The sequence below is a fragment of the Haemorhous mexicanus genome, chromosome 29, assembly GCF_027477595.1.
Source record: "Haemorhous mexicanus isolate bHaeMex1 chromosome 29, bHaeMex1.pri, whole genome shotgun sequence".
In the NCBI taxonomy this organism is placed as follows: Eukaryota; Metazoa; Chordata; class Aves; order Passeriformes; family Fringillidae; genus Haemorhous; species Haemorhous mexicanus.
In genome coordinates, this window is record NC_082369.1 from 4,494,404 (window position 1) to 4,513,350 (window position 18,947).

Genomic DNA, 18,947 nt, shown 5'->3' on the forward strand with positions numbered 1-18,947 from the left:
CGTTCCGTGCAGCTCGGGGCAGCCCTGAGCACCGGCAGCGGGGCTGTGGGACAGGGCCAGCTGCGGCTGCTCTGTCCTGGCAGCGGCCCCGCGGTGTCCGCAGGAGCCATTGTCTGGGCCGGACTCCCCGCGCTGAGGAAGCGCTGCCCGGTTTCCTTCCCACGCATCCCGCTGTGCGGAGGACCCGCAGGCGGCCCTGCCTCACCCCGTGTGCCCCCGGGAGCCTCCGGGAACCTCTGCATGCCTCCGGTACCTGCCCGGGGACCCGCCTGCCCGAGCCCCCGCTGGCTCCCCCGTGACTGCACACGCTGCGCCCCGCGGAGCCACATGGCCTGGCGGGCGGGTGCGTCCCGGTGCTCCCCCCGGTGCGTGCGTGCCCCGGCTCGGCAGGCACGGACACGTGCAGACCCGCACGCCTCCCCCCCATCCCTCCGCGGTCTCGGACCCGCCCGGGACAGCGGCTGCACCGGGGGCACCCCCGGGACCCTCAGCCCCGCCCCCAAAGCGCTTTCCCATTGGCTGTCCCGGCCGGTGGGCGTGGCCGGGCGGGACCGGCCCGAACCGGCTCTGCCCTCGGGGCCAGGAGAGAGGAGAAGGCTCTCGGTGTGATCGCCTCTCTGATTGGCCGCGCCGGGCCGAAAGGGCGGGGTCTGAGAAGCACAGGGCCGTTCGATTGGCTGACAGGAGGGGCCAGGGGGCGGTGCTCGGCCTAGCCCCGCCTCTCCCCCGGTGCCCCCGGTCGCGGTTATAGCGCGCGCGCGGCGCGGCGGGGGCGCGTGCGGAGATGGCGGCGGGCGCGGCGGGAACGCGCGCGGTCCTGGCGCTGCTCGTCTTGTGCTCGATGGCCGCCGGCGCCGCGGGGACAAGTACGGACCGGACCGGGGCGAGCCGGGCTGGCTGCGGGCTGGGGGGGGATCCATTCGGGCGGACCGGGGTGGCGGGGGGCTCCGGGGGGAGGTTGGACGGAGGGGCGTCCTGCGGGGGCTCCGAGGGGCCTTGGCGGGATCCCGGCCCTGCGGGTGGGCTCCAGGCTGGCTCCGGGAGCGGCAGGCGTGGGGGGAGGAGCGGCGGCGCGGGCGCCTGCGGCGGGGCACGTCCGCGGCGGGCGGGGCCGGGGCCGGGGGAACGGAGGCGCCCTGGGGCTATCGGGGAATGGCCGGGCCGGGCCGGGCTCGGCGCAGCCGTCGGGCAGCCCCGGAGCTCGGGCGGAGGATGCCCCGGCGCGCCGCGTGCCCGGTGATCTCTTAAACCGGAGGGGCGGCCGGGTGTACCGGTGCTTTCAGCCGCGCTGGGTTGTTTTCTCCTTAGGAAAACCCAGGAGTTTATTCCCCGCGGCTGCTTCCCCGGTTTGCGCGGTTGAGAAAGCAGCACCGAGTCCCCGGGCGTTAAACCCTAAAGATGTTCGGGATAATCCGCGGGGCGGAGCGGGTCCGGTGCGGGGCGGCGGCTCCGCATCCCCGCTGGGCACCGAGGGCTCTTCCCGCGGGGCTGAGCGGGCTCTGCCCGGGGCTGGGCTCCACCTTTCCCCTCCGCAGGTTTGGGAGGAGCTCACGGCACACCCGGCCGGGCTCTCCCCGCAGCCCCTCGTGTACGAGGTGCGGGTGGAAGAGGCTCGGTTCGGTCGCCGGTGGCTCGCAGCTGGTCCTGCCTCTTCGGCGTTTTGAATTCTTAAACAATTTGTAGCCTCTTCGCACTTAATTCAGCACAATAGAACCAAACCTTAAGACTGAAGGAGTGGGAGGATCCTGGAAATTGTGTGTTGTAATAGTTTCTTTTTACAGAATTGCGTTTTAATTCTGCAGGGCAGAGCCTCCTTCTAAACCTCACAATTTTCACGTGGAGCTACCCAGCTTGGCCACATCCCTCTCCCTCTGTGGTTCCGAGGGTTTCCTGGCAGCACCCTCCAGCCTGGGACTGGCACCAGTGGGATGGGGAGGATGCAGTGTCTGCCCTGGGTGGGAAAAACCCTGGAAGGAGAGCTGGCCCATCAGTTGTGTAATGCCCATGTCCTGCCTGGCCATGCCTGGGCTTGGTGTGGAGCTGTGCTGGTGCCTCCAGGGAGCAGAGTGGGGTTTGAGCAATGTTTAGGTTTGGCTTTATGGAGCACACTGGGGGCTGGAGAGTGGGGTTTGGCCTCTGAGCAATGTTTAGGTTTGGCTTTGGGGGCTGGAGAGTGGGGTTTGGCCTCTGAGCAATGTTTAGGTTTGGCTTTATGGAGCACACTGGGTAGCAGCTCACCCCATGGAGCATGGGTCAGTGTGTGCCTGGACTCTGTGCCCTCAGGGGGAGGGACCCTGACTTTGACCTGGCTGTGCAAAGCTTAAGGACAGCTTTTATAGCTATTTTAAATGGCGAAAAGGGTTATATCCTCAATTATCCCCTTCCCAAACTGAGAAAAAAAGGCCAGGCCAGGCAGGAAGGTGGACCCAGTGGGGCTCTGGCCAGGCTCTGCCACCCTGAGCACGTCCCACTGCTGTTAACACCCCGGGGACTCCTCCCTCTTCGGGGGGAGAGGTTGTTTTTAGTTTGAAGGTGACTCTGGAGAATGTTATCTGGTCTCTCTGCCTGTCCTGCTGGCTCAGATACCACGCTGTGCCCGGGGAAGCATCCAGGCTCAGCTCCATGGGGAGCGTCTGGGCTTTGGGAGCTGAGCCCCACTTGCAGCCTGTCACCCTCTGGGAATTGTGGCAGCAGCCCTGATCGATCCCAGTGGTTTGGTGCTGGCCATTCTCCTGTGCCTTGGGCTCCACAGCCTCCTTCCCCAGCCCAGAGAGCCCAGGGCTGGGATTTCCTGCTCGGGACAGGGAGGGTGTTAATCCCATGGGAATGTGAGTGGTACTCGCTGCTGCTGCTGCTTGCTGGAGCCTTTTAACCTGTTTGAACTGCACGAGGCACCCTCTAACTCGGAGCAAATAACCTTGCACAGCTTATTTTGTCAGCGTACAGTAATCACCTTGTAGCTGTAAAACCCTTGATCTTTACCAGCTCCCGCTTTAATTCGGGCTGCACTCGGAGCAGACAGGCTCCCACAAGTGCTGTGGGCTTGGCAGGCTTGGGAGTGTGTGATCACAGGTCTGTGGTGTGGAAAAACCCCTTCTGGCATGGTTCTGGGAGTGGAACCCAGCTGATAGCCCCATCTCACAACATCTCTGGGTACCCCTGAGCCTCCTGCTTGGATAAATTAGTGTCTGCCTTCTCCTAGGAGTGCTTTGGTCACCCCACCATGGGGGATCCTTTCTCTTTCAGCCTTGCTTATTCTTCAAGACTTTCAAAGCTTTAGTAGGAAAAACTGCTTTTTCCTTTGAAAAATGTGGAATTAACTTCTTCAGGAGTCAAGTTTAGCTTAGGAGCTGACTTGTGTCTTTCTGGAGTTTGAACAAACTTGGGTTTGTGACACTGCTTTGTTCCTAGTAGCCTTAGGAATTCTCATTAAAACATCTTCAGGATTTCAAACCTCCCCAAAAAACTTCTCCTAAGCCCCCTGCCTCTGTGCCTGTACATAATGGGGCATCCATGGAGAGTTGTGTGTAATCACAAAGTGCTTTTAACTGAGCAGATTAATTCCTGGAAGGTTCTTGGGGTGCCTGTTTGTACAGGAAGGATGTGTCTCAAGCTCAACTCCTGAAATCTGACTGGGGGTGAGTCACGTAGTGACCTCTGCTTGTGCCTGATGGATTTTCCTGAGTTGGAGCTGCTGAGCCTCCCTTCCTGCCTGCCCTGGGAGGGCTCCTGGGGCTGGGGCTGCTGCCCTGGAGCCCGAGGGTGTTTGGCAGCTCCACTGCAGGGACCGACCTTTGGACTGGCTGATTCCAGCCCTCAACCCTCTGGCTGCAAGGGCAGAGTGAAAAACACCCAAATTCCAGCCTGCAGCTGCTGCCTGTGCCTCTGGTCTGTTGGTTGCCAGTTCAGCTCTGTAGGCTGGTCTTGCCTGAGATGAAAAATCAGATTTCACTGTTTGTATGACAACAAATGTACACATTTCCTCACCTGCCTCGTGACGTCTTGTGGTCTGCAAGACTTTCCTCCTCCCCAAAACAAGTTCTTACCTCAGGGTTGTGCTCAGGGGTTCCTGCTGGGCACTTTGGGGTGCTGAGGGATGGAAGGAGGGTGTGGGCAGGCCAGGGGCTGGTGCATGTGGCCGTGGCTGGTACGTGTGGCTGTGCCACAGTGCAGTGAGGGGGGGCCTGGCCCCCAGCCAGCTCCAAATTACAGTCAGGCAGCCCGGGGCTGTGCACTGAGGGGGAACAGACACGTTCCTCCTGGGGCCACAGGGGCTCGCTGAAGCCCTTTTCCCACTGCAGTTGTCTTAATCAAACTGGCTCTGAGGGGGCTCAGGGTCCTGCTGCCTCGCTGTCCCCAGCCTTCCACGGTGATGTGACCTGTGCAGCACCTTGCCAGAGCACAGGCTGGGGATGTGGGGGCTGCATAAGCCCCTGAAACCCAAATGGAGTGTTTTTATTGTGCTTAGGGGCCTGGGCTGTCCCTCACAGCAGGTGGGAGATGCCAGGGGCATCCAGTCTGGATAGTGGCACAGCCTGAGTGCTGGATTTGCCGTGGAGATGCAGAATGCAGAGCCAGGCAGAGCTCAGAGCGTGGAGGGGAGGGAGGGATGAGCACACTGATGTGGAGACAGCGTGCAGCCTCTTCTCAGTCCCCGAGGGTTGTTTTTGCTGGTGGAAGCTGAGTTCTTGCTTTGCACTAACACTTTGCACTAATACCTCTCCAACTCATAGCTGGTTTTATAAAGTCACCGCTGTCTCAAAAGAGACTGACTCAGGACAGCGTGGAGCTGTACTGCGAGGCGATTGGCAATCCCATCCCTGAGATCCAGTGGTGGTTTGAGGGCAACGACCCCAATGAGACCTATGCTCAGCTCTGGGATGGCGCACGGCAGGACCGTGTCAAAATCAACGCCACCTACAACCTGCACTCCACCAGCTCCATCTCCATCGCCAACCTCACGGCCGACGACTCGGGCATGTACGAGTGCCGGGCCAGCAACGACCCCGACCGCAACCACTTGTCGAAGAGCCCCAAAGTCAAGTGGATCCGTTCCCAGGCGAACGTTTTTGTCATCGAACGTGAGTGGCCACGCCGAGGCCTTGGCACTTGCTCGGACACCGGTGTCTCGAGTCTCCCGCCGTGCTCACCCCTGCACCCGTGTCCCGTGGCTCCCGAAAGCTCCCCCCACCCTCCCACCCCAGCTGTAGAAGTGAGAGACTCCCACCCTGTGTCGATGTCCCCCCACCACCACCACCACCACCTGTGACTTGACCCGGAATGGCCCTGCTCAAAAAGGGTTGTGGCTTCTCCCGATCAATTCGCCCTCCGGCAATCCCGCGCCTTTTCCGGAGCCAAAGAACCTGGAACCTGTCCCCGAGCGCCTCCGAGCCCCCGCTGCTGGCTGCAGAATTGAGCCTTCATTCTGTGGTCGACTCTGCCCCAGCCACCACTGACCAGCAGCCCTTCCCTGCGGCTCGTCCAGCTCCCGCTCCTTCCAGCAGCCCTGCTTTGAGCTCGCTTCCGTGCTGGTGAACCCTGAACTCTTGGTGGGGGAAAAACAAATCTTGCTTTGAGCTCTGAGATGCAACCGTTTTTGAAATGGCCGTGTCTGTGTGACACCTGAGTGTTGGTGGTGTTGCTTGTCCCGTGGATGTGGCTGGGTTCCCGCTCACAGAAGGCTGCAGAGCCCAGGTTGCTTCCAGAGCTAGAAACTGGGAGGGGGATAAAGTCCTGCTAAGGTTTCCTCCGTGAGTGCTGGAGTTAGGAGAGCTGCCTTTTCAGCAGGAGTGTTCAGAACTCCAGCAGAACCCTTCTTCCAGTGGAATTTGGATAGGAGGAAATGCAAAATGCCTGTCAGCCCTGGCAGGAGCTGGGATGGAGGTGGGGTGGAAGGGTAGGGGCTGTGGTGGCACTGGGGCTGTGCAGTGGAGCTGCTGATGGCAGCTGCCTTCTTGGACAGCCTCCTACAAGTAGAAATGCCTGAGTCATCTTAGCTTGCATAATTTACTGCTGCCTGGCACGAGGAGGCCCAGGACCTCTCGGAGTCACGGCTCTGTGCTCTCCCTGGAGCCATCCTAACTGAGCCCTGTGGGCTGCCACACCATCCTGTCTGCTCCTCCTCACCACAGAGGGTCCTGCCTGCCCTCTGTGCTACCTGGAGGCATCAGAAGCTGCTCAGGTGCTGGGAGGTGTTGACACACGAGCTCTGTGGTGGCTCCCAGCAGCAGCAGAGCCGTGCTCTGCCCTTCAGAGTGACCTTTTCCATTGCTTATTGAGCACTGGGGCTGCACCCGTGGCAGGGACAGCGGAGATTCCAGTGGTGCAGGACACAGCAGCCAGCCTGCTCCTGAGGGGAGCAGCTGCAGGGCCAGGGTGGCCATCCCAGGGCTGGGCACCTGGCCTTGGGGACACCCTGCTGCTGGCCAGGTGTGGTAGGGAACTGTGTGAAGGTAAGTGGGGGCTGGGAAGAGAGACAAGGAGCTGTGGGGTTTGCATTGCAGGTTCTTGGGCACCACGTCAGCTCTGCTGTGCCCTGGGTTAACTTAAATCCAATTCTTTATCAATGCAGGTCCAGAAATTACTTCTCGTGTGGATGTGGGTTCTGACAAGGTGACCCTGAGCTGTAACATATCTGCACCACACCTCAGCATCACGGGCCACAAGTGGATTCACAAGGAGAAGACCCTGCAGGAGGACAGCAACTCGGGTGCTTTTACCAGCATCACGTGAGTGTCAGGGCAGGGTCAGAGCCTGGGCATGGACAGGTTTGTTTGTCCCAGAAAGCAGCTGGGGTTTGCTGTCAGCTGGAACCAGGGCTGAGTTCTTGATGGGGTGGGGCTAACAGAGTTTTTGTGAGGCCCAGCACTCTTCTTCATGGGGAGGAGGGCGGCGGAAAGGAGGAGAAAGGGGCAGTTTGGTGCCATAAATATCCTCTTAGAAAGAGATTTCCTGATTTTAAGCAGGTGTTCAGCTGGAGAGCTGTTCCCCCAGAGCTTTGAAGGAGCCCTGCTCTGGGCAGGCCACCAGCTGCCTGCTCCCTGTGTGTGGAGCAAGAGGCTCCAGTGCATGTTTGTCACTGTAGGACACAAAACAACACTGGGCACACTGCTGTTTTCAAGGTGAAAAGGGGAAATTTATTTTCTGACTTTTAACATTTATAGATTTCTAAAAGTGCCAGTGGATTGGAGGGTGAAAGTGCACTGGACAAACCAACAGTCCATCAAATTTCTCTTCCTCTATAAAACAATAAGTTGTTTACAGAAAGTTCGTTACAAGAATGTAAACATCAGAAGGCTTAGAAAAATAATTTAAAAATCAGGGTGACACATGTTGGGGCTTTGTGTCCCTTCCCAGAGTCCCAGGGGGAGCTGGCTGCAGGAGTACCAGCCTTATTGTGGCAGTGCAGTGAGCTTTCCTTGCTGATTACACTCAGGCCTGGCTGGCAGTGACCCAGCAGCTGTGGAGGCATCGTGTCCCTTTGTGTGGCACTGCAGACGTGCCTGTCTCCCCATAGCAACAGGGAGCTGAACAAGGATTAAAGTATTTATAACCCAGCCTCCCTCGCGTGACCTCAATTCCTCAGCTGAGTGGTTTTTGGAAGTGGGAAGAGCCGTGCAGGGCAGAATTAACAAACAGCTCCTTGTCCCAGTGCAGCCATGGGACAAAGTGTGGGCCCCTTCCCTCGAGTGGGTATTACTGAGCAGCAGAATGGGATGTTTGTTGCAGGGCTGCATAATCCACTAAATCTCATTGCAGCAGCTTTACAGGAAGGAGAATGTGAGAGGTTTTGGTTTTTTCTCTGTGAGGGGATCAATCCAAAGCAGCAGGGCCTGGGTGATCTTTGCCCTGTGTTTCACTGAGCTGGAGCAGTGATCAGACTTGACAAACCCGTGTCAGATGTGAACATGAAACTCTTCTGCCACCCTGAGTGTGTCAGGAGCCTTGGGCTGCTGTAGGTACACAGTGCAGCATATATAAATATGATATAAATATTCTGCTGGAATGGGGGGAATGTGCTCTGGAGGAGGCTGCTGATGCTTGTGGGTGTGTGATTCCCTGAGTGTGGAGGTCACAATCTCTGTGCTGTTAAATTGTGCTTACCTGAGTCCTGTTTTTGGCAGAATTGAGGGGAAAATGGAGGAGCACTCTGGCATCTACGAGTGCATCTTTGAAGCCAATCCACAGATAAAAGGAGAAGTGAATATTTCTGGTAATTTCATCTCTTTGCTCCTGGGGTCTGAGGAGGGGCTGTGGGGAAGCTGTGACCTCCTGAGCACTTTGCTGGAGGTTGATGACTAAATAAAAAGCTTCTGTTTCAGAGCTCATCATTGTACAAGTTATTTAAAACCAGGCCTCTACAAAACACTAATTAAAAAGTGCTTTGAAAAACACTTTAAAAAGCAATAGCTTGTTGCATGTTCATATATTTCATACGTGATGCAAACAATCATATTCCCACAAATTGGACTCCCATTATGTGTGCTGACAGATCCATTACTTTTATAGTGAAATTCCCATTTCTAACAGACCCAAAAACTCCCTAGGAAGATTTTGCATCATGCTGCTCCATAATGATTAAGATCCCCTGTCCTGGTAGAGTTTTCTAGCTTTATCATTAAAGTTTATCTGCCTGACAGCACCATCCATTCAAAAGTCTTGGAAAGGTCAACAAGATGCATTTGGAGCACATAATTGCAACTGAAGTTCTGCTTGAAAGGTGACTTTAAAGCAGAAAGTGTCTTTTCAGCCACACTAGTGAGAGGAACAACCTGACTGAGGTTTTGGGGTGGCTGATTCTGGTGATGTGGGCTGCAGGAAGCACAAATCTGTGATTTCTGTAATGAAATGTCCAAATTTTAATTTTTTTTTCCCCCTCTTCTTGCCTAGTTCCCCCCCAGGTGACAGCATACAAGAATTCAGAGCATGGCAACGAGGGGGACACAGGGGTGCTGACCTGCAAGAATCCCTCTTACCCTGCTGTCACCACTTGGTCCTGGCACAAAAGTGGCCACGGGGTAAGTGCTGTGGTTTGCTCCTTCTCCCCTCCTGGCCAGTCCTTGAGGCACCAGAATTGTTCCAAAGCTCAGTGCTCCCCAGCAGAGGGGTTTCTCAGCACTGCCCTGATGTGCTCCCTCTTGATGGAGTGACTAAATTATTCTTTGTCTGCTTAAAAAAAAAGCAAAAAGCCCAGAAATTTCTCTCCCAGTTTGGCACAATGACACCTCACAGGACCTTTGGGACTTCACCTCAGACCTGGGGCTGTCCCCTGCACAGAGGCCAAGAGGTCCCACCTGGGTAATTCACTGAAAAAGGAAGAGAACAAAATAAATAATTGCTTTTGTGGGGTGTTCTAACAGGAGCAAGAACCTCTCACCCCTAGCTCAGTTTTTCTCTGTAAGAGCTTTGTTATTTTGCCTTTCATTAAACCTTTTTCTGTTTCCAACACTACCTCAGAAGCCATCCTGCTATTTTTAAGCCATTTGGGGTAGCTGAGCTATCTCAAGTGTGATAAATTCTCTAAAAGCTCAAAACCCAGCTCAAAGAGAAACCCCTCACCCTGAGATCCCTCTTCTTGTGAAAAACACCAATCACTTGTTTTTAAATTTTTATAAGTTTCTTAGTAATAAAATGGTTATAAAAATAGTAATATAATTAGAGTAATAAAAATTTAAACAATTTGGATTAGGACAATACGAGACAATAAGAACGAAGAGTTAGAGGCATTTTCTGGGCAAAATAAGCCTGAAAAAGGACACACACTACTTAAGAAAATTAATACAGTATGACTTTCTAACATTACACATAGAGTATTCATTTGAATATTTGTGAAGAGCTAATCATAAAATATGCATTCTTCACATTGAGCTAGTTACAAAAAGTATCTTACATCACATAGCAAGATATTAAAATAGAAACTACAGCCTAAAAACTTTATTTACCACACTACTTAAAAGAGATTAATACAGCACAACTTTCTAGCATAACACATATAAAATTCATTTTAATATTTGTGAAGAGCCAATCATAAAATATGCACTTTTCACAATACAGCATAACTTTCTAACATAACACATAAGAATATTCATTTGAATATTTGCAAGGAGCCAATCATAAAATGAGCTAGTTACAAAAAGGATCTTACATAGCAAGATATTAAAGTAGAAACCACAGTCTAAAAACTATATTTACCACACTACTTAAAAGAGCATGACTTTCTAGCATAACACATATAATACTAATTTTAATATTTGCAAACAGCCAATTGTATAAATACACATTTTTCACACTGCTTAACTAACACAGCACATAAAATATTCATTTTAGTATTTGTGAAGAGCCAATCAGATTTTTAACATGACACATATAATATTAAAATTAACATTTGTGAAGAGCCAATCATTTTTCAGAATACAGCATAACTTTGTAACATAATATATAGAGTGTTTATTTTAATATTTGCTAAAAGCCAATCATATAAATACACATTTTTCACACTGCATAACTTTCTAGCATAACACATATAATATTCATTTGTTATTTGAAGAGCCAATCAAATTTCTAACATGACACATATAATATTCATTTTAATATTTGTGAAGAGCCAATCATATAAATACACATTTTTCACACAGCTTAACTTTCTAACCTAGCACATATAATATTCATTTTGGTATTTGTAAAGAGCCAATCAAATTTCTAACATGACACATATAATACTCATTTTAATCTTTGTAAAGAGCCAATCATTTTTCAGAATACAATATAACTTTCTAACATAGCACACAGAATATTCATTTGAATATTTGCCAAGGCCCAACCCTACCAATATAATTTTCATTTTGTATTTGAAGAGCCAATCAAATTTCTAACATATATAATTTCTGACACATATAATATTCATTTTAATATTTGTGAAGAGCCAATCATATAAGTACACATTTTTCATACAGCATAACTTTCTAACATAACACATATAATATTAATTTTAATATTTGTGAAGATCCAATCATAAAATATGCATTTTTCACACAGCATAACTTTCTAACATAACACATATAATATTAATTTTAATTTTTGTGAAGAGCCAATCACTTTTTTAACATGACACATACGATATTAACTTTAACATTTGTGAAGAGCCAATCATTTTTCAGAATACAGCATAACTTTGTAACATAATACATAGAGTATTTATTTTAATATTTGCAACAAGCCAATCATATAAATACACATTTTTCACACAGCTTAACTTTCTAATATAACACATATAATATTAATTTTAATTTTTGTGAAGAGCCAATCACTTTTTTAACATGACACATACAATGTTAACTTTAACATTTGTGAAGAGCCAATCATTTTTCAGAATACAGCATAACTTTCCAACATGACACACAGAGTATTCATTTAAATATTTGCTAAAAGCCAATCATATAAATACACATTTTTCACACAGCTTGACTTTCTAACATAACACATATTAATTTTAACATTTGTGAAGAGCCGATGATTTTTCAGAATACAGCATAACTTTCTAACATAATACATAAAGTATTTATTTTAATATTTGCTAAAATAATACATAGAGTATTTATTTTAATATTTGCTAAAAGCCAATCATATAAATACACATTTTTGACACAACATAACTTTCTAACACAGCACATATAATATTCATTTGAGTATTTACCAAGACCCAACCCTCCCAACACATAATACATAGAGTATTCATTTTAATATTTGCTAAAATAATACATAGAGTATTTATTTTAATATTTGCTAAAAGCCAATCATATAAATACACATTTTTGACACAACGTAACTTTCTAACACAGCACATATAATATTCATTTGAGTATTTACCAAGACCCAACCCTCCCAACACATAATACGTAGAGTATTTCTTTTAATATTTGCTAAAATAATACATAGAGTATTTATTTTAATATTTGCTAAAAGCCAATCATATAAATACACATTTTTGACACAACATAACTTTCTAACATAACACATATTAATTTTAACTTTTGTGAAGAGCCGATGATTTTTCAGAATACAGCATAACTTTCTAACATAATACATAAAGTATTTCTTTTAATATATGCTAAAATAATACATAGAGTATTTATTTTAATATTTGCTAAAAGCCAATCATATAAATACACATTTTTGACACAGCATAACTTTCTAACACAGCACATGTAATATTCATTTGAGTATTTACCAAGACCCAACCTTCCCAACACATAATACGTAGAGTATTTATTTTAATATTTGCTAAAATAATACATAGAGTATTTATTTTAATATTTGCTAAAAGCCAATCATATAAATACACATTTTTGACACAACATAACTTTCTAACACAGCACATATAATATTAATTTGAGTATTTACCAAGACCCAACCCTCCCAACACCCCTGTTCCCACCTTCCCTCCTCCCTGCAGCGCCTGGAAAACGCCTCTGGCAGATACATCATCAAATCCAGCGGCAACAAGACGGAGCTGAGGATCCTGAAGCTGGACATCGAGCAGGACACGGGGGATTATTTCTGCAACGGCACCAACGCCCTGGGCACGGGCGACGCCACCGTCAGCCTGCGCGTGCGCAGCCGCCTGGCCGCGCTCTGGCCCTTCCTGGGCATCGTGGCAGAGGTGCTCGTGCTGGTCACCATCATCTTCATCTACGAGAAGAGGAGGAAGCCAGATGAGGTTCCTGACGGTAAGAGGCAGCTGGGTTTTGGGGGGAAGTGCCCAAGCGCTTGTTTTGAAAATTTTCGAAGTTTGATGTATGTACTTTATAATACTTTACTCCTTTTCTCCACTCCACTCCTTTTCTCCACTCCTTTTCTCCACTCCTTTTCTCCACTCCTTTTCTCCACTCCTTTTCTCCACTCCTTTTCTCCACTCCTTTTCTCCACTCCTTTTCTCCACTCCTTTTCTCCACTCCTTTTCTCCACTCCTTTTCTCCACTCCTTTTCTCCACTCCTTTTCTCCACTCCTTTTCTCCACTCCTTTTCTCCACTCCTTTTCTCCACTCCTTTTCTCCACTCCTTTTCTCCACTCCTTTTCTCCACTCCTTTTCTCCACTCCTTTTCTCCACTCCTTTTCTCCACTCCTTTTCTCCACTCCTTTTCTCCACTCCTTTTCTCCACTCCTTTTCTCCACTCCTTTTCTCCACTCCTTTTCTCCACTCCTTTTCTCCACTCCTTTTCTCCACTCCTTTTCTCCACTCCACTCCTTTTCTCTTCTCCACTCCTTTTCTCCACTCCATTCATATAATTCATATACTATAAAAATAGTAATATAATTAGAGTAATAATAATTTGGACAATTAGGATTAGGACAATATGAGACAATAGATACAAAGAGTTACAGACAGTCCAGGTACCTTTTTCTGGGCAAAATAAGCCCCAAAAAGGACACAGTTAACAGAGGATTAACCCTTAAAATATGCTGCTTATACATGATACATAAATTCCATTCAAACACAGGATTCTGTCAACTTCTGCCTCGTAATCCTGAGTGAGGCAGGAAGAAGTTCATTTCTCCTGATAATGGGGCAATAAATTCTCTTTCTCTGAAAGATTTATGTGAAAAACGCCCAATCACTTGGTTTTGAAATTTCAGAAGTTTAATGGTGATAAAATGGTTGTAAAAATAGTAATGTAATTAGAGTAATAATAGTTTGGACAATTTGGATTAGGACCATATGAGATAATAGAAACAAAGAGTTACAGACAGTCTGGGTACCTGTTCTGGGCAGCATAAGCCTGAAAAAGGACACAGTTAACAGAGGATTAACCCTTAAAAACAACAGCCTGTTGCATATTCATACAGCTCACACATGATGCATAAATTCCATTCAAACACAGGATTCTGTCTGGGCAGGGTCAGCTTCTTCCTCTGAATCCTGAGCAAGGTGGGAAGAAGTTCATTTCTCCTGATAATGGGGCAATAAATTCTCTTTCTCTGAAAGATTCGGGTGTCCTGTGGCTGCTATCTCAGGGCAAGTCCTTCCTTTAGAAAAAAAAAGTATCCTACACAGCATAGTTTCTATTTTAGCATTTTGTTATAACCTAAACTATATCTGCCACACTACTTAAGAGAATTAACACAGCCTCACTTTCTAACACAACACATATAATATTCATTTCAATATTTGCAAGGAGCCAATCATAAAATACACATTTTTCATAGTTTGAAGCTGTGTGGTCTTGGAATAATTACCAATATTGCAGACAGGACGTGCCTGAGCTTGTCTGGCCCTTGCTGCTGAACCATATAGTGGAAATTGTGGTGTTTCACCCCAGGGACACTTCTGGCTGGCTGGGTGCTGCAGCTGGGCACGTGGGGACAAATCCAGGCCTGCAGGAGCTCTGGTGGTGGTGGGATGGAGCTTCCCCCTGTATCAGGGGCTGCTCCTCGGGTTTCCCTCTGGCAGAGAAGCTTTAGGGCCATGGGGAAGGGAAGGAGTCGGTTCTGATGGAGGGTTTGGATCCAGAGCTTTATTCTGGCCCAACAGCTCCAGCAGAACTCCTGACCCGCGTGGGTGCTGCTCCTTTTAACCCCGGGGAGAGGGCAGGGAAGGGGCAGGGAGCCACCAGCCAGGTACAGGAGGGGAGGTCTCAAGGGACAAAGGACACCTGGATGGCCCAGTGCCCCCCGGGGGTAGAAGGCATCCTTTGAATCTGCCAGTCACTGGAGCCCTTCTGGAATGCCAGGACTGACAGACAGTGCTGGGAGGGGAAAGGAGAGGTGACTGACACACCTGGGAGGGAATTATCAGGGAGAAAGCCAGGGTTCTGAGATAAATCTTGAAATCACAAGATTTCAAGTGGTTTGCAGCTTGTGGGGGGTTCTGAGGTCCCTCTCCCAGAGGAGGGGTGTTTGAGGGCACTTGAGGGACCAGTCTGTGCTTCAGCCACGAAGCTGCCTGGAATTGCACTGTTTGTGGCAGCCCTGCAGTGAGATCTGGAGCAGGAGAGGGTTCTGAGCAGGTCAGCCTGACCCTTTGTCTCACCGGTTCCTTCCCTTGAGTGTCTGCAGGGCTGGGTTTGCTTTGGCAGCTCCCACTCTGGACAAGGTGGTTTGTAAATAAGGACCTGAGCTTTTGTGGTGCTGCAGAGCTGGGAGGGACTGTCAGTGGCTCTGTGAGAGCGGCCTTGGCTGAATTTGTGTTCAGTTCAGGATGTTTTGGGTCATCAGATCTGCACATCCTGGAGCTCAAAGACCCGGTGCTATCTTTAATCTGTTCTGGAAGCACCAGCTCCTCCCTTTCCTTATCGCTGAGGATCTGCATTGTGTCAGCTCCTTTATCTGATGCTGTTCACAATGCTCTGTGAATTCTCTGCATCCTTCCTGCCCAGGACCCCTGCAGGAGCAGGAGCAGGCTCAGGAGAGCTGCAGCTCAGGGGCTGAGGGTCAGATCCCTGCCCCGATTGCAGGGCTTGGAATTCCACTCCAGGCAGTTTCACAGGCAGGTGTTTTACCCTCTGACACCCCTGTCCTAAAGATGTTGTAGCTGCATCTCCCAGCAAAACCTTTTTTGTGATCTGGTTTGTGATGCCATCAGTGCAGGCCTGTGGGGTGCTGACCTGCCAGAGCTGCAGCAGGTGCTCTGACAGACAGGTGAATGTGCTGAAATGTCCTGGTGCTCCTTGGCAAGAGGAGCTCAAGTTCCCAAGTGCTCATGGATGAGGAGACAACCTCACATCCCTTTGGTAAACACACGTGGCTTTACACTGCCCTGGTATAAAGTGGATTTTTTCTGCCCCAAAGTCTCTGTGGGGTGACAGTGAGGCCTGTCTGAGCCACTTCCTGTAGGAATGTGCTTCCTGTTGATGGAGTGACAAAACCATCTTTTGTTCCCTCAAAAAGGAAAGAAGCCCAGAAGTTTCTCTCCTCGATGAGGTGAAAAAAGCCCCCTCATAAATCTCGGGGACTTCACCTCAAACTTAAGGATAGTAATCTGGACAGAAACCAAAAAGTCCTGCTTGGGCAATTTGCTAGAAAGAGAAGTGAACAAAGAAACCCATGGCTTTTGTGAGGTGTTTTACCAGGAGCAAGGACCTCTTGCACCTGGCTTAGTTTTTCTCTGTTTGTTATTTTGCCTTTTATTAAACCTTTTTGTTTCTAACGCTGCAACAGAAGCCATCCTGCTGATTTTTATGCCCCCAGAGGTAGCTGAGCTATCTTGGGTGTGTTATAGACCTCTGAGAGCTTCTTAGACCTAGCTCAAGAAGGCTGCTAGAACACGTTCCCCCCAGAACTTTCTGGGAGCTGGCCCCTCCTGTCACCTGGGGTGGGGTGGGGACAGTCTGGCCTGTCTTTTGGGTGATTTCCTTGCTGGTGTTACCTATCCACTCTTCCTTTCTCTGCTGCTGGGTGCCACCTCTCACGGTAAGTGGAAGGAAGTTCCAGCCGTGTGTCTGTCCCTGTCCTCTCACCAGCCACGGGCAGAGCCTGGTGCCCAGGGCACGGGACTGAGGGGAGCCAGGGCTGGAGAAAAGGTGATGGGGAGCCAAGGAGACACCTGGGAGCCTCCTGGTGGGAGGTGGCAGATCTCAGGGAGCTGGTGAAAGGCTGCAGGGCTCGGCACGTGTTGGCAGAGGTGTTTCCTTAGCTGTGCTGCTCAGAACGTGGTGTGCAGTGTTTGTTTTGGTGTCACAACGTGTGGGGAGGGAGGAGGGCTTCCTGCTGCTGCTGCTGCTTAAAGCCTCATTCCTGAAACATCCTGTTTGGCTTCCCCTTTACCTGCTGGGATCTGGGAGCCATCCCAAGTCCTGGTGCCGTGGGGGTGAGCACAGGGGGTGGGCCAGGGCAGCTGATCCCACCCTCCCCAGTTTTAAGTGGTGAGGAATGGCTGCCTGGAATGCAGTTCCCACTGCTTTAAGGGGAGGCAGAGGTCACTTTCTATGCCCTCTTCCCTGACTGTTTATATTTGTTTTCTCTTTCTGTGCTGTCCTGAATGTGAAGATGATGATGGAGGCTCTGCACCACTGTGAGTACCTTGACTGTTCCTATTGAGCCAGGTTTGTGCTGGCAGATCTCATCCAGCCAGGGAATCTGCTCCAAAGATAAAAGCTTCATGCCAAGATAAAAGCTGGCTGGTGTGGGATAATCCTCAGTGGGGGGTGATGTCCCCCCATGGTTCATTTAATGTCCCCCTGTGTAAACCACACATCCCTGGGGTGGCCCTGGTGTCTGACCCTGCTCTGGGATCTGACCTGCCCCCTCTGCTTGGACACTGAGGGGTGAGGGGTGCTGCTGGGGGAGCTCTGTGCTCTCCCTTGCCTCACATCCCTTCTCCCTTCCCAGGAAGAGCAATGCCACAAACCACAAGGACAAGAACGTCCGCCAGAGAAACGCCAACTGAGGGCAGGGCCAGGTGAGTGCCTGGGCCAGGAGCTGCACATCTGGGGCTGCTGAGGCTCTCTGGGAGAGGCCAGAGGCCCTTCTGGCCCAGCTCTACCAGCCCAGTGCTGCAGGGTTCATCTAACTGCATTTTCTTTCCCTTCTCCCAGGTGATGTGTAGATGAAGAACTCGTCTGGACAATTTTGTTTTCTTTTAATTTTTTGGTAAAATAGCACCATGGAATATTCTAGTGCGTCCTTGAGATTCAGTTATTTCACTTTCTAAGGAAACTTAAGTTGTAGAATATAAAATACACTTTTTTTTTTTTTTTTTTTTTTTAAGAGTCGTGGGAGGGTTTTTCTACCTGTAAATGTAAATCCTTTGTTCCTGGTAGTCTAGGTCTCTGACTGTCTCTGTCCTAGGTTATTTCATGTTGGTACAGAGTGGGGAGGGGGGTTGGGAATGCAGCTGTGTCCCACCTGCTTGTGGGGGTGAGGGAGGAGCTGCTTTGGGGGCTGTTGGGAGATGACCTGATGTGACCAGAGGGTTCAGGAAGGGGTTCTTTGTCTTTCCCAGCGTGTCACCAGGAGCAAGGCTGCACCTGTCCCTGGCCAGGGCTCGTTCCTGGCGTGTCCCTGTTGGGCAGACTCCCAGTCAGCCCCTGCCAAGCTGCTCTTGGTTACTGTGCAGCCAGGAGCTGGATGCTGGATAAATGATTGCTGTAACTTATTCCATGGGTTGTTCATGTCTGGGCAGTGGGGAGGGGCAGGGTGAGCCGGGGCTGGGGGTGGTTTTAAGGTTTAAGAGCTTGTGCTTTGTGCTTGTGCTTGAGCCATGGCTGTGTGTGCGTGACCTGGGGGCCTGTGAGCAGCCAGGTGCTCAGGGGAGTCTAACACCTTTACTGCTGGTTAGCATTGAACTGTTCCATCTGTTAACACTTCACAAATAAAGATGATTCCTCTCTCTTTTTTCCACCTCTGGACTCTGGTCTCTTCCCTCCGGGCTGCCTGACCCTCTGGCTGCAGAGCACGGTGCTGTGTCTGGGTTTGGTGCCAGCTCTGGCTGCCCTCTAATTGCTGAGGAGATGCAGCTTGATGGGTGTAAAAGCCTTCAGGGAGGAGAGGGAGGGGTGTTCCCTGCTCTGCAGAGCCTGCAGGAGCCTGGTTTTCTGTATGGGCCACTCTCCCCTTGCCCTGCTCCACAATTCCTCAGCCCTTGTGCCTATGGGGTCAAGGATCAGCCCCAGCCTCGAGGAGCCCTCCAGGCCCTGCTGTTCGTGTGTCTCACACTTCTCTAAGCAGCTTTTCTAGGTTGGTTTGGTTTTTTCCTGCCCTTTATGGTGGGAGAGAGCAAAGGTGTGAGACCTTTGTGCATAGAGCTGGGACCAGGACAGGATCTGGTGGGCAGTCCCTGAGCTCAGGGGGCTTCTGCCAGCATTCCTGCCCCTGGAGTGAGGCAGCAGAGCCCTTGGGCTGAAGAGAAGCTGCCCTGTGCTCCCAGCTGGCCTAAGGAGCTTCATTCTGGGCCCATGGCCTGGCTCTGTAGCCAGAAGCTCATCCCTGCCTGGGATGTGACAAAGAGGGGGTG

At 50.1% G+C, this 18,947-nt stretch overlaps 1 protein-coding gene across 2 annotated transcripts; it reads left to right on the forward strand.

The window, feature by feature from the left end:
- Window positions 1–713: 713 nt before the first annotated feature.
- Window positions 714–18,334, forward strand: BSG (basigin (Ok blood group)). 2 transcript variants are annotated; one of them, XM_059869806.1, is made up of 9 exons: window positions 765–866; window positions 4,734–5,081; window positions 6,572–6,728; window positions 8,124–8,212; window positions 8,890–9,017; window positions 12,452–12,725; window positions 16,982–17,006; window positions 17,324–17,393; window positions 17,530–18,334. In XM_059869806.1, the coding sequence occupies exons 1-8, from the start codon at window positions 785–787 to the stop codon at window positions 17,379–17,381; spliced, it is 1,161 nt and encodes a 386-aa protein (XP_059725789.1). In that variant the 5' UTR covers window positions 765–784; the 3' UTR covers window positions 17,382–17,393; window positions 17,530–18,334. The 2 variants fall into 2 exon arrangements, with proteins under 2 accessions (XP_059725788.1, XP_059725789.1); XM_059869805.1 differs by lacking the exon at window positions 4,734–5,081 and having other exon boundaries at window positions 714–866.
- The last annotated feature ends 613 nt before the right edge of the window (window positions 18,335–18,947 follow it).

What these genes read in the sequence shown, in the direction of transcription:
- BSG (XM_059869806.1), top strand. Translation starts at nt 785, where the DNA reads ATGGCGGCGGGCGCGGCGGGAACGCGCGCGGTCCTGGCGCTGCTCGTC. An exon ending in GGTGCTTTTACCAGCATCAC is followed by an intron (nt 6,729 to 8,123) that starts GTGAGTGTCAGG and finishes TGTTTTTGGCAG; the next exon opens with AATTGAGGGGAAAATGGAGG. An exon ending in GATGGAGGCTCTGCACCACT is followed by an intron (nt 17,007 to 17,323) that starts GTGAGTACCTTG and finishes CTCCCTTCCCAG; the next exon opens with GAAGAGCAATGCCACAAACC.